The sequence below is a fragment of the Carcharhinus amblyrhynchos genome, unplaced genomic scaffold (genome assembly GCF_965287045.1).
Source record: "Carcharhinus amblyrhynchos unplaced genomic scaffold, sCarAmb.v2.hapA chromosome_1135, whole genome shotgun sequence".
Lineage (NCBI taxonomy): Eukaryota > Metazoa > Chordata > Chondrichthyes > Carcharhiniformes > Carcharhinidae > Carcharhinus > Carcharhinus amblyrhynchos.
In genome coordinates, this window is record NW_027650875.1 from 8,177 (window position 1) to 32,500 (window position 24,324).

Genomic DNA, 24,324 nt, shown 5'->3' on the forward strand with positions numbered 1-24,324 from the left:
GGGTTTGGGTTGGGGGTAGGGGTTTGTTAGGGGGTTTGGGGCAGGGGGTCGGGGGTTGTTTGGGGGTTTGGGGCGGGGGTAGGGGTTTGTTAGGGGGTTTGGGGCGGGGGTAGGGGTTTGTTAGGGGGTTTGGGGTGGGGGTAGGGGTTTGTTAGGGGGTTGGGGCGGGGGTAGGGGTTTGTTAGGGGGTTTGGGTGGGGGTAGGGGTTTGTTTGGGGGTTGGGGCGGGGGTAGGGGTTTGTTAGGGGTTTGGGGCGGGGGTAGGGGTTTGTTAGGGGGTTTGGGTTGGGGGTAGGGGTTGTTGGGGGTTTGGGTTGGGGGTAGGGGTTTGTTAGGGGGTTTGGGGCAGGGGGTCGGGGGTTGTTTGGGGGTTTGGGGCGGGGGTAGGGGTTTGTTAGGGGGTTTGGGGCGGGGGTAGGGGTTTGTTTGGGGGTTTGGGTTGGGGGTAGGGGTTTGTTTGGGGGTTTGGGGCGGGGGGTAGGGGTTTGTTAGGGGGTTTGGGTTGGGGGTAGGGGTTTGTTAGGGGGTTTGGGTTGGGGGTAGGGGTTTGTTAGGGGGTTTGGGTTGGGGGTAGGGGTTTGTTAGGGGGTTTGGGTTGGGGGTAGGGGTTTGTTAGGGGGTTTGGGGCGGGGGTAGGGGTTTGTTAGGGGGTTTGGGTTGGGGGTAGGGGTTTGTTAGGGGGTTTGGGTTGGGGGTAGGGGTTTGTTAGGGGGTTTGGGTTGGGGGTAGGGGTTTGTTAGGGGGTTTGGGTTGGGGGTCGGGGTTTGTTAGGGGGTTTGGGGCGGGGGGTAGGGGGTTGGGGGTTGTAACATTCGCTGTGATTGGTTTCCTCAACTCTCATGATCTTTCTCAGCACCGATTGGCTCCAGTTTCTTCAAGATTGTTTCAAAGTCACGGATCTCTTTTGTGAACATCTGGAAATAGACATCAGCACATTGACAGGCTCCAGCACCCTCTGAGTCTCCCACTCGACATCGTCCACCCTCTGTCACTCCGCCATCCTCTGCTTTATCTGCTCTCTACCCTTCTGACCTTTCCACGCTCCCCTCACACTTTCTCTGCCCTCCCTCTCTGCCCCTACATCCTCCAATATTTTCTCCCTTCCTCCAGTGTCCTCACTCACCCATCCAGCTGCTGCTCAGCATTCATTTCCATTTCTAATCCCTCCACCAGGGCGACTCAAAGTTATACAAATCTCTGACTAAATCTCTTTGCCTCATTCTACCTCACCCTCTCTCCTCTTCTTTTTGAGTATAGAGGAGAACATGCCCCTGTCTACATCAATGGGGACAAAGTGGAAATGGTCGAGAGCTTCAAGTTTCTAGGAGTCCAGATCACCAACAATCTATCCTGGTCCCCCCATGCCAATGCAATAGTTAAGAAAGCCCCACCAATGCCTCTACTTTCTCAGAAGATGAAGGAAATTTGGCATGTCCGCTATGACTCTCACTGACCTCTTGCTCAAAAAGGGTGCAGAATGCATTGAGTTCATCAGAGAGGGGTGCGTTGGAGCCGCAATTTTACATGCCTTCATCTTGTAACTTGTTATGTCTTGCAGACTTTGCCATAGTCAGTGGGGCTCTGTGCGGCTGGCCTGGGACTCTAGCTTGGTCCGGTGCTGTCTTTTAGCATCTTTGATGGATCTCCTTAAATCATATCTGGCTTTTCTTGTATAGGTCAGTGTCGCCTGCCTTGAACAGCTCAACCTGGACTTCAGCAAGCAGTGGATATCCCTGTTCATCCATGGTTTCCGGTTGGGAAACACATGGATTTGCTTCTTTGACACACAGTCTCCTACACACTTACTAATGGAGTCAGTTTGTGTAGTGGTGTACTCGTTCAGGCTGGTCGCAGAGTTTTTAAATACTGACCAGTTCATTGACTCCAAGCAGCCCCTTAGGAGATTCCTCAGACCAACACTGCATGACTGTCTTTGATGGATTCTCCCGCTTCAGTTTTTGCTTGTAAGCCGGGAGCAGGAGCACAGCCTTGCGGTCTGATTTGTCAAACTGTGGGCAGGCGATAGAGCGGGAGCGTGTTTGATATTTGTGTAGCAGTGGTCTAGGATGTGGAGCAGGAGATATGTTGGTGGTAACTTGTAGGGCGCTCTGGAGTTCGGCCTGATGTGGAAAGGATGTTTCCTCTTGTCAGAGAACCTAGAACTGTGTGGTACTGTTTAAAAATAAAGGATCAGTCATTTAAAACAGAGATGAGGAGAAATATTTTCTCTGTGTTGGGAGTCCCTGGAACTCTCTTCCTCAAATGACAATGGAAGCAGAGTCTTTGAATGTTTTCAGGCAGAGCTAGATAGATGTTTGATTAACAAGGGGTGAAAGGTTATTGGGGGTCAGCAGGTATGTGAAGTTGAAGTTATAATCAGATCTGCCGTGGTCTTACTGAATGGTAGAGCAGACTCGATGGGCCGAGCGGCCAATTCCTGCTCCTGATGCATATGTTCGGATGGACCAGGAGAACTGAATGCCCGAGGTGGGATGAGAGTGACTGCCCTTCACATCAAAGGTCAGTTATGAGGAGATACAAGTTCAAGGTGAGGGGGAGGAGGGAGTGTGAGGAAAAACATTTTTACCCAGAGGGTGGTGAGGATCTGAAATGCGCTGCCTGGGAGGGTAGTCATAGAGTGCAGAAAAGGCCCTTCGGCCCATCGAGTCTGTGTGACAATACCCACCACTACACACACACTAATCCCATTTTCCAGCACTTGTCCCATATCCTTGAATGTTTTGATATTTCCAGCGCTGATCCGTATATTTTTTTAAAGGTTGTAAGATTTCCAGCCTTCAATACCCTCCCAGGCAGCACATTCCAGATTCTCACCACCCTCTGAGTGAAAAAGCTTCCTCTCAAATCCCCCCTGAATCTCCTGCTCCTTACCCTAAAACTCTGACCCCTGGTGACCCCTATTGACCCCTCACCCAAGGAGAAAAGCTGCTCCTTATTCCCCCTGTCCACACCCCTCAATCTTATACACCTCAACCATGTCCCCCCTCAGCCTTCTCTGCTCCAGAGAAAACAATCCCAGCCTATCCAATCTCTCCATATCGCTCAAATGCTCCGTCCCAGGTAACATCCTGGTGAACCTCCTCTGTATCCCCTCGAGTGCTATCACCTCCTTCCTACAGTGAGGTGAGTGGAACTGCACACAGTACTCCAGCTCTGGCCTAACCAACACTCTGTCCAACTCCAACATTCCCTCCTTGCTCTTATACTCTGTACCACGACTGATAAAAACAAGTGTCCCATCTGCCCTAACTCCCTGTTCACCTGCTCTGCCACATTCAGGGATCAGTGAATAATGACCCCAAGATCCCTCTGAGCTTCCCAGTGTCCTGTCATTCATTAAATACTCTCTCATCTTGTTCCTTCTTCCAAAGTGCATCACCTCCCACTTGTCAGGATTAAATACCATCAGCCACTGCTCACCCATCAGCCCAACCCAGCTATATCTTCCTGTAATCTCTGATCATCTTCACTATTAACCACCTCTCAATCTTAGTGTCTTCTACAAACTTGCCTCACATTCCTCCACATGATCATCGATATCGTTTATGTATATCACAAACAATAACAAGTACTGATCCTTGTAGTACACCGCTGGACACTGGCCTCCAGTCAAACAGCTTCTACCACTGCCCTTTGTGTCTTGTTACTGAGCCAGTTTCTGATCCGCCTCACCAAGTTTCCCTGAATTCCATGTTCTTTAACCTTGTCAATCAGTCTCCCATATGGGACCTTGTCAAAAGCTTTGCTAAAATCCATATAAACTACAGCAACTGAACGTTCCTCATCCACACACTTGATCACATTTTCAAAAAATTCGAACAAGTTCTAACAAGATGGACAGCACGGTGATACAGTGGTAAACACTGCCGCCTCACAGCGCCAGGGACCTGGGTTTGATTTCCAGCTTGGGTCGCTATGTGTGTGAATGTTGCACGTTCTCTCCATGTCTGCGTGAGTTTCCTCTGGGTGCTCGGGTTTCCTCCCACAGCCCGAAAGACGTGCTGGTTAGGTGCATGGGCCTGAACAGGTGCCAGAGGGTTTAAATTAATGTGGCGAGGGGTGGGGATCAAAACAATAGGTCAGTAAGCACAAGCTGGGGATGAGCTTGGGGCCAGGACAAGGCTATCTAAGAGGAAGAGCATTCTGGGGGAGGATGACCTCAGTGGGCCTGGAGGTCTGGAGTGCATCTGATTCAATGCAAGGAGCGTAATGGGCAAGACAGACAAACTTAGAGTCTTAATGCCTGCGTGGAACTTGGATATGGTTGCAGTGATGGAGACTTGGTTAAAAGAAGGACAGGACTGGCAGCTGAATATTCTGAGGTATAAGTGTTTTAGGCCTGATAGAGAAGGGGTTAGAAGAGGTGGGGGAGTAGCAGTACTGGTTAGGGAGCATATTACAGCAGTGCAGAGGGTGGACAGTTTAGAGGGGTCATGTAACGATTCACTGTGGGTGGAGCTGAGAAACAGGAAGTGCGCAGTCACTATGCTGGTGGTATACTACAGGAATCCCAACAACCCACAGGAAGTGGAGGAACGGATATGTAAGGAGATTCTGGATCGGTGCAAAAAAAAGGGTAGTTGTACTGGGAAACTTTAATTTCCCTTGTATAGACTGGAAATCACTTAGGGCTGGGGGTCTGGACGGGGAGGAATTTATAAAACGCGTACAGGAGGGTTCTTTGGAACAATTTGTAGATAGTCCAACTAGAGAGGGGGCTATACTGGACCTAGTACTGGGGAATGAGCCCAGTCAGGTCATCAGAGTTTCAGTAGGGGAACATGTGGCAAATAGTGACCACAATTCTGTAAAATTTAGAATAGTAATGGACAAGGATGAGTGTTGTCCTACGGGTAGGGTGCTAAATTGGGGGAAGGCTAACTATAGGCGGATTAGGCAGGAATTGGTGGCCATTGATTGAGGGAGGCTGTTCGAGGGTAAATCCACATCTGGCATGTGGGAGTCTTTTAAGGAACAGTTGATGGGGCTGCAGGACAGGCATGTGCCTGTAAAAAGGAAGGATAGGAAAGGTAGGATTCGAAAGCCGTGGATAACCAGGGAAATTGAGGAGCTGATCAAAAAGAAAAGAGAGGCGTGTGTATGGTCCAGGCAGCTAAAACAGGAGGAGTACTGGAGGAATACAGAGAAAGTAGGAAAGAACTCAAACAGGGAGTTAGAAGGGCAAAAAGAGGTCATGAAATGTTCTTGGCAGACAGGATTAAGGAGAATCAAAGGCATTTTATTCATACGTTAGGAACAAGAGGGTTGTCAGGGAAAAAAAATCGGACCTCTCAGGGACGAAGAAGGGGAATTATGCTTAGAGCCCAAGGAAGTAGGGGAGATCCTAAATGAATACTTTACAACAGTATTCACAAAGGAGAGGGACGTGTTGACTGGGAGTGTCTCAGAGGGAGGTGTTGACCCGTTAGAGAAAATCTCCATTACAATGGAGGAAGTGTTAGGTTTTTTAGGAAACATTAAGACAGACAAATCCCCAGGGCCTGATGGCATCTATCCTAGACTGCTCAGGGAGACAAGATGAAATTGCTGGGCCTCTGACAGAAATCTTTGTTTCTTCACTGGACGCAGGTGAGGTCCCTGAGGATTGGAGGATAGCCAATGTGGTACCGTTGTTTATGAAGGGTAGTAAAGATAACCCGGGTAATTATAGGCCGGTGAGCTTGACGTCTGTGGTAGAGAAATTGTTGGAGAAGATTCTTAGCGATAGGATGTATGCACATTTAGAATGGAATAATCTCATTAGTGACAGACAGCATGGTTTTGTAAGAGGGAGGTCATGCCTCACAAATTTGGAGGAGTTTTTTGAGGAGGTGACAAAAACGATTGACGAGGGAAGGGCCGTGGATGTCGTCTATATGGATTTTAGTAAAGCGTTTGACAAAGTCCCTCATGGCAGGCTGGTACAAAAGGTTAAATCTCACGGGATAAAAGGTGAGCTAGCTAGATGGGTGGAGAACTGGCTTGGCCATAGAAGACAGAGGGTAGCAGTGGAGGGGTCTTTTTCCGGCTGGAGGTCTGTGACTAGTGGTGTTCCACAGGGCTCTGTACTGGGACCTCTGCTGTTTGTGATATATAGAAATGATTTGGAAGAAGGTGTAACTGGTGTGATCAGTAAGTTTGTGGACGACACAAAGATTGCTGGATTTGCGGATAGTGATGAACATTGTTGGAGAATACAGCAGGATATAGATAGACTGGAAAATTGGGCGGAGAAATGGCAGATGGAATTTAATCCAGATAAATGCGAAGTGATGCATTTTGGTAGATCTAATGGAGGGGGGAGCGAGACAATAAATGGCAGAACCATCAGGAGTATAGAAACACAGAGGGATCTGGGTGTGCAAGTACACAAATCTTTGAAGGTGGCAGCACAGGTGGAGAAGGTGGTGAAGAAGGCATATGGCATGCTTGCCTTTATAGGATGGGGCATGGTGTATAAAAACTGGTGTCTGACATTACAGCTGTATAGAACGTTGGAGTACTGCGTCCAGTTCTGGTCACCACACTACCAGAAGGACGTGGAGGCTTTAGAGAGAGTGCAGAGAAGGTTTACCAGGATGTTGCCTGGTATGGAGGGTCTTAGCTATGAGGAGAGATTGGGTAAACTGGGGTTGTTCTCCCTGGAAAGATGGAGAATGAGGGGAGACCAAATAGAGGTGTATAAAATTATGAAGGGTATAGATAGGGTGAACAGTGGGAAGCTTTTTCCCAGGTCGGAGGTGGTGATCACGAGGGGTCACAGGTTCAAGGTGAGGGGGCGAGGTATAACTCCGATATCAGAGGGATGTATTTTACACAGAGGGTGGTGGGGGCCTGGAATGCGCTGCCAAGCAGGGTGGTGGAGGCGGACATGCTGGGATCGTTTAAGACTTATCTGGATAGCCACATGAACAGACTGGGAATGGAGGGATACAAATGAATGGTCTAGTTGGACCAATGAGCGGTGCAGGTTTGGAGGGCCGAAGGGCCTGTTTCCTGCGCTGTACTGTTCTTTGACTCAGGAAATTTCACAGTAACTTCATTGCAGTGTTAATGTAAGCCTTGCTTGAAATAGTAAATAAGCATTAAAAACTTTTTTGTTAGACATGATCTCCCTCTGATAAAGCCATGCTAACTATCCCTAATTAACCAATGCCTTTCCAAGTGGAGATTAATTTTCTCCTTTACAGTTTTCTCCAATAGTTTCCCTACCACAGACGTGACACTCACTGCTCTGTAATTTCTTGGTTCATCTCTACCAGCCTTCTTGAAAAGTGGAACCACATCAGCTGTCTTCCAGTCCACTGGCATTTCCCCAGAGAGGAATTTAAAATTTGTGTCAGAGCCCCTGCAATTTCCTGCCTTGTCTCCCACAGCAACCTGGGATGAATTCATCCGGGCCTGGGGATTTGTTCAGTTTTACGACAGTCAGAGCCTCCAATACTTCCTCATTTCCGATGTCAAACTGCAATTTTCACACAGTCCCTTTTCCTGAATTCTATATCTACATTCTCCTTTTCCTGAATGGAGACCAAAGAGAAGTATTCATTTAACACCCTTCCCATATCCTACAGATTCACACAGTGATTAGTCTCGAATGGGCCCTACTCTTTCCTGGTTTAACCCCTTCCCTTATCATGTATTTTAGGATTCTCCCTAATCCTGTCTGCAAGTCCTTTCTCATTCCCCCTTTTAATTGCTTTCTTCAGCTCCCACTTCCGATATTCCACCCGGGTTACAGCTGAATTATTCCCTCTGGCCTTGCTGAAAGCCATTCACTTCTTTGGCCATGGGCCAAGTGCTGCTACATGGGATTTGGTGGGATTCAGGTGTTTCTTGTCTGTCAGTACAATGGGTCAAAGGGCCTCTTCTGCACTATATGATTCTGAGGCAGCATGAGACAGAATGTTGAATCAAGAAACCCTCGCAAAACTGCAGTCAATGGGAATCAGGGGAAACTCCACTGGTTGAAGTCATACCTGGCAATATAGGCTGTGGTTGTGCAGGGTCAGTCACCTCAGCTCCAGGACATCTCTGCAGGAGTCTCTCAGGGGAGTGTCCTAGACCCAACAATCTTCATCTGCTTCAACAATAACCTTCCCTCCATCATAAGGTCGGAAGTGTGGATACGCGCTGATGATTACACAATGTTCAGCACCACTTGTGACTCCTCAGATACTGAAACAGTCCGTGTTCAAATACAACAAGATCTGGACAATATCCAGGCTTGGGCTGACAAGTGACAGTAACATTCACACCACACAAATGCCAGGCAATGACCATCACCAACAAGAGACACTCTAACCACTGCCCCTTAACATTCAATGGTGTAACCATCACTGAATCCCCTACTGTCAACATCGTGGGAGTTACTATTGACCAGAACCTGAACAGAACTTGCCACATAAATACTGTGGCTACCAGAGCAGGTCAGAGACTGGGAATTCTGTGGTGAGTAACTCACCTCCTGACTCCCCAAAGCCTGTCTACCATCTACAACGCACAAGTCAGGAGTGTGATGGAATACTCCCCATTTGCCTGGATGGGTGCTCCAACAATATACAGGAAGTTTACATAGGAACATAAGAAATAGGAGCAGGAGTAGGCCATCTAGCCCTTCGAGCCTGCCCCACCATTCAATAAGATCATGGCTGATCTGAAGTGAATCAGTTCCACTTTCCCGCTTTCTCCCCATAACCCTTAATTCCCTTGTCTATCAGAAACCTATCTACCCGTGACTTAAATATATTTAGCGAGGCAGCCTCCACCACTTCAGCGGGCAGAGAATTCCAGAGATTCACCACCCTTTGAGTGAAGAAGTTCCTCCTCAACTCTGATCTGAACTGCACCCCCCTTACCTTGAGGCTGTGCCCTCTAGTCCTGCTGTCCTTTCTGAGTGGGAAGAATCTCTCTACCTCTACCCTATCCATCCCTTTCATTATCTTATACGTCTCTATAAGATCCCCCCTCATCCTTCTAAACTCCAACGAGTGTAGACCCAGTCTATTCAGTCTCTCTTCATAAGCTAACTCCCTCATCTCCGGTATCAGCCTAGTGAACCTCCTCTGCACTCCCTCCAAGGCCAATATATCCTTTTGCAAGTGCGGCGACCAAAACTGCACACAGTACTCCAGCTGCGGCCTCACCAGTGCCCTGTACAGTTGCAGCAAGACCTCCCTACTTTTATATTCAATCCCCCTCGCTATAAAGGCCAGCATCCCATTCGCTTTCTTGATCACCTGCTGCACCTGCAGACTGGGTTTTTGCGACTCATGCACGAGGACCCCGAGGTACCTCTGCACCGTAGCATGCTGCAGCTTTTCACCTTTTAAATAATAATCCTTCCTACTATTATTTTTGCCAAAGTGGATAACCTCACACTTGCTAACATTATACTCCATCTGTCAGGTCCTCGCCCACTCGCCCAGCCTATCCAGATCCCTCTGCAGACTTTCCACACCCTCTGCACAATTTGCTTTTCCACTCATCTACGTGTCATCAGCAAGTTTTGTCACCCTACACTCAGCCCCCTCCTCCAGTTCATCTATATAAATGGTAAATAGTTGAGGCCCCAGCACTGATCCCTGCGGCACTCCACTAGTCGCCAACCGCCAACCAGAATAGCACCCATTGATACCAACTCTCTGCCTCCTATTAGACAACCAATCCTCTATCCACACTAACACCTTGCCCCCAACTCCATGCTCCCTAACCTTCTGAAGCAACCTTTTGTGTGGCACCTTATCAAACGCCTTTTGGAAATCTAAAAACAGCGCATCCACCGGTTCCCCTCTATCCACCGCACTAGACACATCCTCATAGAAATCCAATAAATTCACCAAACACGACTGCCCCTTAACGAATCAGTGCTGCGTCTGCACGATCAAACCATTCTTTTCTAGGTGCCTCGCTATTTCTTCTTTGATGACAGATTCTAGCATTTTTCCAACTACAGACGTTAAACTAACCGGCCTATAATTCCCTGCTTTTTGTCTGCTACCTTTTTTAAACAGCGGCGTTACATTACCCAGTTTCCAATCTTCCGGCACTTCTCCGGAATCCAGCAAAGCTTGACACCATCCAGGACAAAACAGCCCACTTGATTGGCACCATATCTACAACATCCACTCCCACCACCACCGATGCTCAATAGCTCCAGTGTGTACTATCTACAAGATACACTGCAGCAATTCACCAAAGATGCTTAGAGAGCACCTTCTAAACCCATGACCACTTTGATCTAGAAGGACAAAAGCAGCAGATACCTGGGTGCACCACCACCTGGAGGTTCATCTCCAAGTCATTCACCATCCTGAATTGGAAATATATTGCCATCCCTTCACTGACACTGGGTCAAAATCCTGGCATTCCCTCCCTAACAGCACTGTGGGTGTACCTACACCACAGGATAGCAGCAATTCAAGAAGGCAGCTCACCGCCACCTTCTCAATATAAAGTAGGGTTGGGCAATAAATGCTGATGTAGCCACTAATCACTTCCCCCCCTTTACTGTCATAGAGGTTTACAGCATGGAAACAGGCCCTTCGGCCCAACTTGTCCATGCAACCCTTTTGTTTTAAACCCCTAAGCTAATCCCAATTGCCCGCATGTGGCCCATATCCGTCTATACCCATCTCACCCACGTAACTATCTAAATGCTTTTTAAAAGATAAAATTGTACCCGCCTCTACTACTACCTCTGACAGCTTGTTCCAGACACTCACCACCCTCTGTGTAAAAAAATTGCCCCTCTGGACGCTTTTGTATCTCTCCCCTCTCACCTTAAACCTATGCCCTCTAGTTTTAGACTCCCCTACCTTTGGGAAAAGATATTGACTATCTAGCTGACCTGTGTCCCTCATTATTTTATAGACCTCTATAAGATCACCCCTCAGCCTCCTACACTCCAGAGAAAAAAGTCCCAGTCTATCCAGCCTCTCCTTATAACTTAATCCATCAAGTCCCGGTAGCATCCTAGTAAATCTTTTCTGCACTCTTTCTAGTTTAATAATATCCTTTCTATAATAGGGTGACCAGAACTGTACACAGTATTCCAAGTGTGGCCTTACCAATGTCTTGTACAACTTCAACAAGACGTCCCAACTCCTGTATTCAGTGTTCTGACCGATGAAACCAAGCATGCCGAATGCCTTCTTCACCACTCTGTCCACCTGTGACTCCACTTTCCAGGAGCTATGAACCTGTACCCCTAGATCTCTTTGTTCTGCAACTCGCCCCAGCGCCCTACCATTAACTGAGTAAGTCCTGCCCTGGTTCAATCTACCAAAATGCATCACCTCGCATTTGTCTAAACTAAACTCCATCTGCCATTCGTCAGCCCACTGGTCCTTCTTTCTTAAGGAAAGAAATCTACCGCCCTTACCAGTCCAGCCTACATATGACCCCAGACACACTGTGGCAATGTGGTTGACTCTTAGCTGCCCTCTGAAATGACCTTGCAAGGTCAGATGAAGGAGAATAACAAATACTGGCCTTGTCAGTGACACTCACATCCTGTAAATGAATGAATAAAGATGTAGAGAGCAGTTACGAAAGCGTACAGTATTCTGGGTGTTATTAATAGAGGCAGAACATACAAGAGCAAGGGGATTGTTAACCCCGAGAAAGCACAGATTCAGCCTCAGCTGCACAACTGTCCAGTTCCGGCCTCCACTCTTTAGGAACGATGTGGAGGCTTAGAGAGAGAGAGAGCAGGGAAAAGATTCAGGAGAATGGTTCCGGGGATGAGGAACTTCAGTTCAAGGTAGATTGGAGAAGTTGGGAATGTTTTCCTTGGAGAGTTTGGGAGGAAAGTTGATGGAGATGTTCAAAATCATGAGGTGTCTGGACAGAGTAAGGAGAGAGAACCTGTTTCCATTGGTGGGAGGGTGGGAAAGCAGAGGAGACAGATTTAAGGGGATTGATAAAAGCAGCAATGGAGACATGAAGAGCAATTAATCTGCTGCTTCACAGCGCCAGGGACCCGAGTTCGATTCCCAGCTCGGGTCACTGTCTGTGTGGAGTTTGCACATTCTCCCTGTGTCTGCTTGGGTTTCCTCCGGGTGCTCCGGTTTCACTCCACAGTCCAAAGATATGCGGGTTAGGTTGATTGGCCATGCTAAATTTTCTCCTCGTGTCAGGGGGATTAGCAGGGTAAATACATGGAGTTACAGGGATAGGGCCTGGGTGGGATTGTTGTTGGTGTAGGCTTGATTGGCCACATGGCCTCTCTGTGCACTGTAGGGATTCTATGACTGAGTGTAAGATTACCTGAGAGTGTGCTGCAGCAAGTTCAATCGAGGCTTGCAAAAGAGAATTGGATCATTATCAGAAAGAAGGGGAAAACGGTAGGGCCTGGGTGGGATTGTGGCCGGTGCAAACTCAATGGGCCGAATGGCCTTTTTCTGTACTGTAGGGATTCAATGAAAAGAAAGGTAAATAGCATTGGATGAACTGCTCCTTCAGAGAGACAGCATAGTTCCAACAGGAAGAATGACCTCCTCCCATGCTGTAACCAATCTGTGATTTTCCCCAGTATCTGGGGAAATATTAACTCACATCACCTTCAGTATGAGCAGGTAAAACCTCCTACCTCTGCCCCCCTCCCCTCATGCCAATCTCCCACACCATGGCACAATAGTCAGTCTGACCCTAGGCTAACTACAGCTTCCTGCGTGGAGGGAACTGCTGACTGCCACCACCTGCAAACACTCCTTACCGCAGCTTCCTTCTTCTTCAACTCCTCTTTACGTTTCTTCATGCTTCTACCCACATGTTTTGGTGCTGGTTTGGGGAGATGCATCAGGCCTGCCTGAATCTTCGCCATCAGCTCTTCATTCTTCTTCTTTGCGACTCGCAGCTGAAATGAGTAAAAGAACACAAATGTTACACTGGCACAAAGCATCGCATTCTCTCTCTATCCCAGTCTCTCTCTCTCTCTATCCCAGTCTCTCTCTCTCTCTCTCTATCCCAGTCTCTCTCTCTCTCTATCCCAGTCTCTCTCTCTCTCTCTCTATCCCAGTCTCTCTCTCTCTCTATCCCAGTCTCTCTCTCTCTCTATCCCAGTCTCTCTCTCTCTCTATCCCAGTCTCTCTCTCTCTATCCCAGTCTCTCTCTCTCTCTCTATCCCAGTCTCTCTCTCTCTCTATCCCAGTCTCTCTCTCTCTCTATCCCAGTCTCTCTCTCTCTCTATCCCAGTCTCTCACTCTCTCTCTCTATCCCAGTGTCTCTCTCTCTCTCTCTATCCCAGTCTCTCTCTCTCTCTCTCTATCCCAGTCTCTCTCTCTCTCTCTCTATCCCAGTGTCTCTCTCTCTCTCTCTCTATCCCAGTCTCTCTCTCTCTCTCTCTATCCCAGTCTCTCTCTCTCTCTCTCTATCCCAGTGTCTCTCTCTCTCTATCCCAGTCTCTCTCTCTCTCTATCCCAGTCTCTCTCTCTCTCTATCAAAGTATCTATCTCTCTCTCTCTATCCCAGTCTCTCTCTCTCTCTACCCCAGTCTCTCTCTCTCTCTCTCTATCAAAGTCTCTCTCTCTCTCTCTATCCCAGTCTCTCTCTCTCTATCCCAGTCTCTCTCTCTCTCTCTATCCCAGTCTCTCTCTCTCTCTATCAAAGTCTCTCTCTCTCTCTCTATCCCAGTCTCTCTCTCTCTCTCTATCCCAGTCTCTCTCTCTCTCTCTCTCTATCAAAGTCTCTCTCTCTCTCTCTATCCCAGTCTCTCTCTATCTCTATCCCAGTCACTCTCTCTCTCTCTCTATCCCAGTCTCTCTCTCTCTCTCTCTATCCCAGTCTCTCTCTCTCTCTCTATCCCAGTCTCCCTCTCTCTCTATCCTAGTCTCTCTCTCCCTCTCTACCCCAGTCTCCCTCTCACTCTATCCCAGTCTCTCTCTCTCTCTCTATCCCAGTCTCTCTCTCTCTCTCTCTATCCCAGTCTCACTCACTCTCTCTCTATCCCAGTCTCTCTCTCTCTCTCTATCCCAGTCTCTCTCTCTCTCTCTATCCCAGTCTCTCTCTCTCTCTCTCTCTCTCTATCCCAGTCTCTCTCTCTCTCTCTCTATCCCAGTCTCTCTCTCTCTCTACCCCAGTCTCTCTCTCTCTCTATCCCAGTCTCTCTCTCTCTCTCTCTATCCCAGTCTCACTCACTCTCTCTCTATCCCAGTCTCTCTCTCTCTCTCTATCCCAGTCTCTCTCTCTCTCTCTCTCTCTATCCCAGTCTCTCTCTCTCTATCCCAGTCTCTCACACTCTCTCTATCCCAGTCTCTCTCACTCTCTCTATCCCAGTCTCTCTCACTCTCTCTATCCCAGTCTCTCTCACTCTCTCTATCCCAGTCTCTCTCTCTCTCTCTATCCCAGTCTCTCTCTCTCTCTATCCCAGTCTCTCTCTCTCTCTATCCCAGTCTCTCTCTCTCTTTTTCCTCACACTCTCTCTTTCTCTATCCCAGTCTCTCTCTCTCTCTATCCCAGTCTCTCTCTCTCTCTATATATATATCCCAGTCTCTCTCTCTCTCTCTATCCCAGTCTCACTCACTCTCTCTCTATCCCAGTCTCACTCACTCTCTCTCTATCCCAGTCTCACTCACTCTCTCTCTATCCCAGTCTCACTCACTCTCTCTGTATCCCAGTCTCACTCACTCTCTCTCTATCCCAGTCTCACTCACTCTCTCTCTATCCCAGTCTCACTCACTCTCTCTCTATCCCAGTCTCACTCACTCTCTCTCTATCCCAGTCTCACTCACTCTCTCTCTATCCCAGTCTCACTCACTCTCTCTCTATCCCAGTCTCACTCACTCTCTCTCTATCCCAGTCTCACTCACTCTCTCTCTATCCCAGTCTCACTCACTCACTCTCTATCCCAGTCTCACTCACTCTCTCTCTCTATCCCAGTCTCTCTCTCTCTATATATATCCCAGTCTCTCTCACTATCCCAGTCTCTCTCACTATCCCAGTCTCTCTCACTATCCCAGTCTCTCTATCTATATATATATCCCAGTCTCTCTCACTATCCCAGTCTCTCTCTCTCTCTCTATCCCAGTCTCTCTCTCTCTATCCCAGTCTCTCTCTCTCTCTCTCTATCCCAGTCTCTCTCTCTCTCTCTCTATCCCAGTCTCTCTCTCTCTCTCTATCCCAGTCTCTCTCTCTCTATCCCAGTCTCTCACTCTCTCTCTCTCTATCACAGTCTCTCTCTCTCTCTATCACAGTCTCTCTCTCTCTCTATCACAGTCTCTCTCTCTCTCTATCACAGTCTCTCTCTCTCTCTATATATATATCCCAGTCTCTCTCACTATCCCAGTCTCTCTCTCTCTCTCTATCCCAGTCTCACTCATTCTCTCTCTATCCCAGTCTCACTCACTCTCTCTCTATCCCAGTCTCACTCACTCTCCCTCTATCCCAGTCTCACTCACTCTCTCTCTCTATCCCAGTCTCCACTCTATATATATATATCCCAGTCTCTCTCACTATCCCAGTCTCTCTCTCTATATATATATCCCAGTCTCTCTCACTATCCCAGTCTCTCTCGCTCTCTCCCTATCCCAGTCTCTCTCGGTCTCTCTCTATCCCAGTCTCTCTCGCTCTCTCTCTATCCCAGTCTCTCTCGCTCTCTCTCTATCCCAGTCTCTCTCGCTCTCTATCCCAGTCTCTCTCGCTCTCTATCCCAGTCTCACTCACTCTCTCTCTATCCCAGTCTCTCTCTCTCTCTATCCCAGTCTCTATCTCTCTCTCTCTATCCCAGTCTCTCTCTCTCTATCCCAGTCTCTCTCTCTCTATCCCAGTCTCACTCACTCTCTCTATCCCAGTCTCACTCACTCACTCTCTATCCCAGTCTCACTAACTCTCTCTCTATCCCAGTCTCACTCACTCACTCTCTATCCCAGTCTCACTCACTCTCTCTCTATCCCAGTCTCACTCACTCTCTCTCTATCCCAGTCTCACTCACTCTCTCTCTATCCCAGTCTCACTCACTCTCTCTCTATCCCAGTCTCACTCTCTATCTCTCCATCCCAGTCTCACTCTCTATCTCTCCATCCCAGTCTCTCTCTCTCTATCTGTCCCAGTCTCTCTCTCTCTCTCTGTCCCAGTCTCTCTCTCTCTCTCTGTCCCAGTCTCTCTCTCTCTCTCTGTCCCAGTCTCTCTCTCTCTCTCTGTCCCAGTCTCTCTCTCTCTCTCTGTCCCAGTCTCTCTCTCTCTCTGTCCCAGTTTCTCTCTCTCTATCCCAGTCTCTATCTCTCTCTATCCCAGTCTCTATCTCTCTCTATCCCAGTCTCTCTCTCTCTCTATCCCAGTCTCTCTCTATCCCAGTCTCTCTCTCTCTCTATCCCAGTCTCTCTCTCTCTCTATCCCAGTCTCTCTCTCTCTCTCTATCCCAGTCTGTCTCTCTCTCTCTCTATCCCAGTCTCTCTCTCTATCCCAGTCTCTCTCTCTATCCCAGTCTCTCTCTCCCTCTCTCTATCCCAGTCTCTCTCGCTCTCTCTCTATCCCAGTCTCTCTCGCTCTCTCTCTATCCCAGTCTCTCTCGCTCTCTATCCCAGTCTCACTCACTCTCTCTCTATCCCAGTCTCTCTCACTCTCTCTCTATCCCAGTCTCTCTCTATCCCAGTCTCTCTCTCTCTCTCTCAATCCCAGTCTCTCTCTCTCTCTCTCTATCCCAGTCTCACTCACTCTCTCTCTATCCCAGTCTCACTAACTCTCTCTCTATCCCGGTCTCACTCACTCACTCTCTATCCCAGTCTCACTCACTCTCTCTCTATCCCAGTCTCACTCACTCTCTCTCTATCCCAGTCTCACTCACTCTCTCTCTATCCCAGTCTCACTCACTCTCTCTCCATCCCAGTCTCTCTCACTCTCTCTCTATCCCAGTTTCTCTCTCTCTATCCCAGTCTCTCTCTCTCTCTCTGTCCCAGTCTCTCTCTCTCTCTCTGTCCCAGTCTCTCTCTCTCTCTATCCCAGTCTCTCTCTCTCTCTCTATCCCAGTCTCACTCTCTATCTCTCCATCCCAGTCTCACTCTCTATCTCTCCGTCCAGTCTCTCTCTCTCTCTCTGTCCCAGTCTCTCTCTCTCTCTCTGTCCCAGTCTCTCTCTCTCTCTGTCCCAGTCTCTCTCTCTCTCTGTCCCAGTCTCTCTCTCTCTCTCTGTCCCAGTCTCTCTCTCTCTCTCTGTCCCAGTCTCTCTCTCTCTCTCTGTCCCAGTCTCTCTCTCTCTCTCTCTCTGTCCCAGTCTCTCTCTCTCTCTCTGTCCCAGTCTCTATCTCTCTCTATCCCAGTCTCTATCTCTCTCTATCCCAGTCTCTCTCTATCCCAGTCTCTCTCTCTCACTATCCCAGACTCTCTCTCTCTCTCTCCATCCCAGTATCTCTCTCTCTCTCCATCCCAGTCTCTCTCTCTCTCTGTCTATCCCAGTTTCTCTCTCTCTGTCCCAGTCTCTCTCTCTCTCTCTATCCCAGTCTCTCTCTCTCTATCCCAGTCTCTCTCTCTCTATCCCAGTCTCTCTCTCTATCCCAGTCTCTCTCTGTCTCTCTCTATCCCAGTTTCTCTCTCTCTCTATCCCTGTGACTTTCTCTCTCTCTGTCCCAGTCTCTCTCTCTCTCTCTATCCCAGTCTCTCTCGCTCTCTCTCTATCCCAGTCTCTCTCTCTCTCTATCCCAGTCTCTCTCTCTCTATCCCAGTCTCTCTCTCTCTCTCTCTCTATCCCAGTCTCTCTCTCACTCACTCTCTCTCTATCCCAGTCTCACTCACTCTCTCTCTCCATCCCAGTCTCTCTCTCTCTATCCCAGTCTCTCTCTCTCTCTCTCTGTCCCAGTCTCTCTCTCCCTCTATCCCAGTCTCTCTCTATCCCAGTCTCTCTCGCTCTCTCTCTATCCCAGTCTCTCTCGCTCTCTCTCTATCCCAGTCTCTCTCGCTCTCTCTCTATCCCAGTCTCTCTCGCTCTCTCTCTATCCCAGTCTCTCTCGCTCTCTCTCTATCCCAGTCTCACTCGCTCTCTCTCTATCCCAGTCTCTCTCTCTCTCCCTCCATTCCAGTCTCTCTCTCTCTCTATCCCAGTCTCTCTCTCTCTATCCCAGTCTCTCTCTCTCTATCCCAGTCTCTCTCTCTCTCTATCCCAGTCTCTCTCTCTCTCAATCCCACTCTCCCTCTCTATCTCTCTCTCCCTCTATCCCAGTCTCTCACTCTCTCTCTCTATCCCAGTCTCTCTCTCTCTCTCTCTCTCCATCCCAGTCTCTCTCTCTCTCTCTCCATCCCAGTCTCTCTCTCTCTCTATCCCAGTCTCTCTCTCTCTCTGTCTATCCCAGTTTCTCTCTCTCTATCCCTGTGTCTCGCTCTCTCTCTGTCCCAGTCTCTCTCTCTCTCTCTCTATCCCAGTCTCTCTCGCTCTCTCTCTATCCCAGTCTCACTCTCTCTCTCTCTATCCCAGTCTCTCTCTCTCTATCCCAGTCTCTCTCTCTCTATCCCAGTCTCTCTCTCTCTATCCCAGTCTCTCTCTCTCTATCCCAGTCTCACTCACTCTCTCTCTATCCCAGTCTCTCTCTCTCTCTCCATCCCAGTCTCTCTCTCTCTCTATCCCAGTGTCACTCACTCTCTCTCTATCCCAGTCTCACTCACTCTCTCTCTATCCCAGTCTCACTCTCTCTCTCTCTCCATCCCAGTCTCTCTCTCTCTCTCTCCATCCCAGTATCTCTCTCTCTCTCCATCCCAGTCTCTCTCTCTCTCTGTCTATCCCAGTTTCTCTCTCTCTGTCCCAGTCTCTCTCTCTCTCTCTATCCCAGTCTCTCTCTCTCTATCCCAGTCTCTCTCTCTCTCTATCCCAGTCTCTCTCTCTATCCCAGTCTCTCTCTGTCTCTCTCTATCCCAGTTTCTCTCTCTCTCTATCCCTGTGACTTTCTCTCTCTCTGTCCCAGTCTCTCTCTCTCTATCCCAGTCTCTCTCGCTCTCTCTCTATCCCAGTCTCACTCACTCTCTCTCTATCCCAGTCTCACTCACTCTCTCTCTCCATCCCAGTCTCTCTCTCTCTATCCCAGTCTCTCTCTCTCTCTCTCTGTCCCAGTCTCTCTCTCCCTCTATCCCAGTCTCTCTCGCTCTCTCTCTATCCCAGTCTCTCTCGCTCTCTCTCTATCCCAGTCTCTCTCGCTCTCTCTCTATCCCAGTCTCTCTCGCTCTCTCTCTATCCCAGTCTCTCTCGCTCTCTCTCTATCCCAGTCTCTCTCGCTCTCTCTCTATCCCAGTCTCTCTCGCTCTCTCTCTATCCCAGTCTCTCTCTCTCTCCCTCCATTCCAGTCTCTCTCTCTCTCTATCCCAGTCTCTCTCTCTCTATCCCAGTCTCTCTCTCTCTATCCCAGTCTCTCTCTCTCTCTATCCCAGTCTCTCTCTCCCTCTATCCCAGTCTCTCACTCTCTCTCTCTATCCCAGTCTCTCTCTCTCTCTCTCTCTCCATCCCAGTCTCTCTCTCTCTCTCTCCATCCCAGTCTCTCTCTCTCTCTATCCCAGTCTCTCTCTCTCTCTGTCTATCCCAGTTTCTCTCTCTCTATCCCTGTGTCTCGCTCTCTCTCTATCCCAGTCTCTCTCGCTCTCTATCCCAGTCTCACTCTCTCTCTCTCTATCCCAGTCTCTCTCTCTCTATCCCAGTCTCTCTCTCTCTATCCCAGTCTCTCTCTCTCTATCCCAGTCTCTCTCTCTCTATCCCAGTCTCTCTCTCTCTATCCCAGTCTCTCTCTCTCTATCCCAGTCTCTCCCTCTCTATCCCAGTCTCTCCCTCTCAATCCCAGTCTCTCTCTCTCAATCCCAGTCTATCTCTCTCTCTCTATCCCAGTCTCACTCACTCTCTCTATCCCAGTCTCACTAACTCTCTCTCTATCCCAGTCTCACTCACTCACTCTCTATCCCAGTCATAAGAACATAAGAAATAGGAGCAGGAGTAGGCCATCTAGCCCTTCGAGCCTGCCCCACCATTCAATAAGATCATGGCTGATCTGTCGTGGCTCAGTTCCACTTTCCCGCCCTCTCCCCCATAACCCTCAATCCCCTCTCTTATCAAGAACCCATCAACCCGCTTCTTAAAAATATTTAGCGAGGCAGCATCCACCACTTCAACGGGCAGAGAATTCCAGAGATTCACCACCCTTTGAGTGAAGAAGTTCCTCCTCAACTCCGTTCTAAACCACCTCCCCTTTATCTTGAGGCTGTGCCCCCTAGTCCTACTGTCTTTTTTGAGCGGGAAGAGTCTCTCCACCTCTATCCTATCCATCCCATTCATCATCTTATACGTCTCAATGAGATCTCCCCTCATTCTTCTAAACTCTAACGAGTACAAGCCTAGTTTATTCAGCCTCTCCTCATAGCTCAATCCCCTCAACTCCGGTATCAGCCTAGTAAACCTCCTCTGCACTCCCTCCAGAGCCAAAATATCCTTGCGTAGGTGCGGCGCCCAAAACTGCACACAGTACTCCAGCTGCGGCCTCACCAATGCCCTATACAGCTGCAGCAAGACCTCCCTACTTTTATATTCAATCCCCCTCGCTATGAAGGCCACTCACTATGAGTCTCACTCACTCTCTCTCTATCCCAGTCTCACTCACTCTCTCTCTATCCCAGTTTTTCTCTCTCTCTATCTCTGTCCCAGTCTCTCTCTCTCTCTCTCTGTCCCAGTCTCTCTCTCTCTCTGTCCCAGTCTCTCTCTCTCTCTCTCTATCCCAGTCTCTCTCTCTCTCTCTCTATCCCAGTCTCTCTCTCTCTCTCTATCCCAGTCTCTCTCTCTCTCTCTCTATCCCAGTGTCTCTCGCTCTCTATCCCAGTGTCTCTCTCTCTCTCTCTATCCCAGTCTCTCTCTCTCTATCCCAGTCTCTCTCTCTCTATCCCAGTCTCTCTCTCTCTCTCTATCCCAGTCTCTCTCTCTCTATCTCTATCCCAGTCTCTATCCCAGTCTCTCTCTCTCTCTCTCTATCCCAGTCTCTCTCTCTCTCTCTCTATCCCAGTCTCTCTCTCTCTCTCTATCCCAGTCTCTCTCTCTCTCTCTCTATCCCAGTCTCTCTCTCTCTCTCTCTATCCCAGTCTCTCTCTCTCTATCCCAGTCTCTCTCTCTCTATCCCAGTCTCTCTCTCTCTCTCTCTATCCCAGTCTCTCTCTCTCTCTCTCTATCCCAGTCTCTCTCTCTCTCTCTATCCCAGTCTCTCTCTCTCTCTCTATCCCAGTCTCTCTCTCTCTCTATCCCAGTCTCTCTCTCTCTCTCTATCCCAGTCTCTCTCTCTCTCTCTCTATCCCAGTCTCTCTCTCTCTCTATCCCAGTCTCTCTCTCTCTATCCCAGTCTCTCTCTCTCTCTCTCTCTATCCCAGTCTCTCTCTCTCTCTCTCTCTATATCCCAGTCTCTCTCTCTCTCTCTCTATATCCCAGGCTCTCTCTCTCTATCCCAGGCTTTATCCCAGGCTCTCTTAGTACAGATGAAGCCCTTGAAGAACACGAAGAACATAGGAAGAAACTTAAGGAAGGAGTTAGGAGGGCTAAAAGCGTCATGAAAAGTCCTTGGCAAACAGCATTAAGGGAACTCCTAAGGCAGTTTATACATATGTAAAGAGCAAGAGGGTAGCCAGGGAAAGGGTTGGTCCACTCAGTATAGGGCAGAGAATCTTTGCATGGAATCAATGGGTGCTATTCTGGTTGGCGGTTGGTGACTAGTGGAGTGCTGCAGGGATCGGTGCTGGAGCCTCAGCTATTCACCATTTATATAGATGGTCTGGAGGAGGGGGCTGAGTGTAGGGTGCCGAAATTTGCTGATGACATGAAGATGAGTGGAAAAGCAAATTGCGTGGAGGGTGTGGAAAGCCTGCAGAGGGATCTGGATAGGCTGAGCGAGTGGGCAAGGACCTGACAGATGGAGTATAATGTTAGCAAATGTGAGGTTATCCACTTTGGCAGGAATAATAGTAGGAGGGATTACTATTTAAAAGGCGAAAAGTTGCAGCATGCTACGGTGCAGAGGGACATCGGGGTCCTTGTGCACGAATCGCAAAAACCCAGCCTACAGGTGCAGCAGGTGATCAAGAAGGCGAATGGGATGCTGGCCTTCATAGCGAGGGGGATTGAATATAAAAGTAGGGAGGTCTTGCTGCGGCTGTATAGGGCACTGGTGAGGCCGCAGCTGGAGTACTGTGTGCAGTTTTGGTCGCCGTACTTACGCAAGGATATTTTGGCCTTGGAGGGAGTGCAGAGGAGGTTTACTAGGATGATACCGGAGATGAGGGAGTTAGCTTATGAAGAGAGACTGAATAGACTGGGTCTGTACTCGTTGGAGTTTAGAAGAATGAGGGGGGATCTTATAGAGATGTATAAGATAATGAAGGGGATGGATAGGGTAGAGGTAGAAAGATTCTTCCCGCTTTGAAAGGATAACAGAACTAGAGGGCACAGCCTCAAGATAAGGGGGGTGCAGTTCAGATCAGAGTTGAGGAGGAACTTCTTCACTCAAAGGGTGGTGAATCTCTGGAATTCTCAGCCCGTTGAAGTGGTGGAGGATACCTCGCTAAATATTTTTAAGACGAGGGTTGATGGGTTTTTGATAAGAGAGGGGATTAAGGGTTATGGGGAGAGGGTGGGAAAGTGGAACTGAGCCACGACAGATCAGCCATGATCTTATTGAATGGCGGGGCAGGCTCGAGGGGCTAGATGGCCTACTCCTGCTCCTATTTCTTATGTTCTTATGGAACCAGAGGAAATGGGCGAGATACCAAATAAATACTTTGCCTCAGTATTCACCAAAGAGAGGAACTTGGTGGATGAGGAGCCTAGGATAGGATGTGTAGATATTCTGGGTCATGTCGATATCAAAAAGGAGGCGGTGTTGGGCATCTTAAAAAACATTAAGGTAGACAAGTCCCCAGGGCCTGATGGGATATACCCCAGAATACTGAGAGAGGCAAGGGAGGAAATTGCTGGGGACTTGAGAGAAATCTTTGTATCCTCACTGGCTACAGGTGAATTTCCAGTGGAGTGGATAATAACCAATGTTGTTCCACTGTTTAAGAAGGGCAACAAGAATAATCTAGGTAATTACAAGCCAGTGAGCCTTACATCAGTGGTAGGGAAATTATTGGAAAAGATTATTAGGGACAGGATTTAGCTTGGTTTTGTGAAGGGGAGGTTGTACCTCACCAGCTTAATTGAGTTTTTTGAGGATGCGATGAGATGATTGATGAGGGAAAGGCAGTGGATGTTGTCTACATGGACTTCAGTAAAGCCTTGAACAAGGTCCCTCAAGGTAGGCTGATATGAAAGATGAAATCACATGGGATGAGAGGTGAGCTGGTAGGATGGATACAGAACTGGCTTGGCCATGGAAGACAGAGGAGAGCAGTAGAGAGTGCCTTTCTGATTGGAAGGCTGTGACTCGCAGAGTTCTACAGGGATCAGTTCTGGGACCTTTGTTGTTTGTAGTTTATATAAATGATTTAGTGTTCTGAGATGTGTAGGTTAGAGGGATGAGCAGGTAAATATGCAGGGATATGGGGGTAGGGAATGGGTTGGTACAGACTTGATGGGCCAAATGGCCTCTCTCTGCACTGTAGGGTTTCTATGACTTTCTATGAAAATTTAGCTGGTCTGATTAGTAAGTTCACAGATGACACAAAAATTGTGGATAATGAAGAGGATTGTCTGAGGATACAACAGGATATAGGACGCTTGGGCGGTGAAATGGCAAATGGAGTTTAAGCCGGACAAGTGTGAGGTAATGCATTTTGGAAGGTCCAATGCATGTATTGGAGTATACAGTAAATGGCAGAACCCTTAAGAGTATTGATAGGCAGAGGGATCTGGATGTACAGGTACACAGGTCTCTGAAAGTGGCAATGCAGGTGGAGAAGGTAGTTAAGAAGGCATACGGCATGCTTGTCTTCATCGACCGGGGTATTGAGTTTAAAAATTGGCAAATCATGTTGCAGCTTTATAGAACCTTAGTTAGGCTGCACTTGGAATATAGTGTTCAATTCTGGTCACCACACTACCAGAAGGATGTGGAGGCTTTGGAGAGGGTACAGAAAAGATTTACCAAGATGTTGCCTGGTATGGAAGGACTCCATAAATGCATATGGTTTTAGCTCAGACAGGCAGCATGATCGGCACAGGCTTGGAGGGCCGAAGGCCCTGTTCCTGTACTGTGCTGTTCTTTGGCCTTTGTACTTTCTCAGATCTTGCACTCATTCCCTCTTTCTCAGTCTCTCTCGCACTCTCTCTCTCTCGCTATCCCAGTTTCTCCCTTCCTTACTCCCTTCCTCTTTCCCAGTCTCTCTCATTCTCGCTCCTTCTCTCTATCCCAGTCTTTCTCTCTCT

At 48.6% G+C, this 24,324-nt stretch overlaps 1 protein-coding gene across 1 annotated transcript in view; it reads right to left on the minus strand.

Annotated features, from left to right (window-relative positions):
• Positions 1-830: 830 nt before the first annotated feature.
• The window catches only part of LOC145340551 (sperm flagellar protein 2-like), a gene marked incomplete at its 5' end in the record, with an annotated part of 25,417 nt that continues 1,923 nt past the window's right edge, over positions 831-24,324 (minus strand). Inside the window, 2 exons of the mRNA XM_080185023.1 lie at positions 831-914; positions 12,740-12,880. Of these exons, the coding sequence (XP_080041149.1) occupies positions 831-914; positions 12,740-12,880 (225 nt within the window). The remainder of the gene's footprint in view (positions 915-12,739; positions 12,881-24,324) is intronic.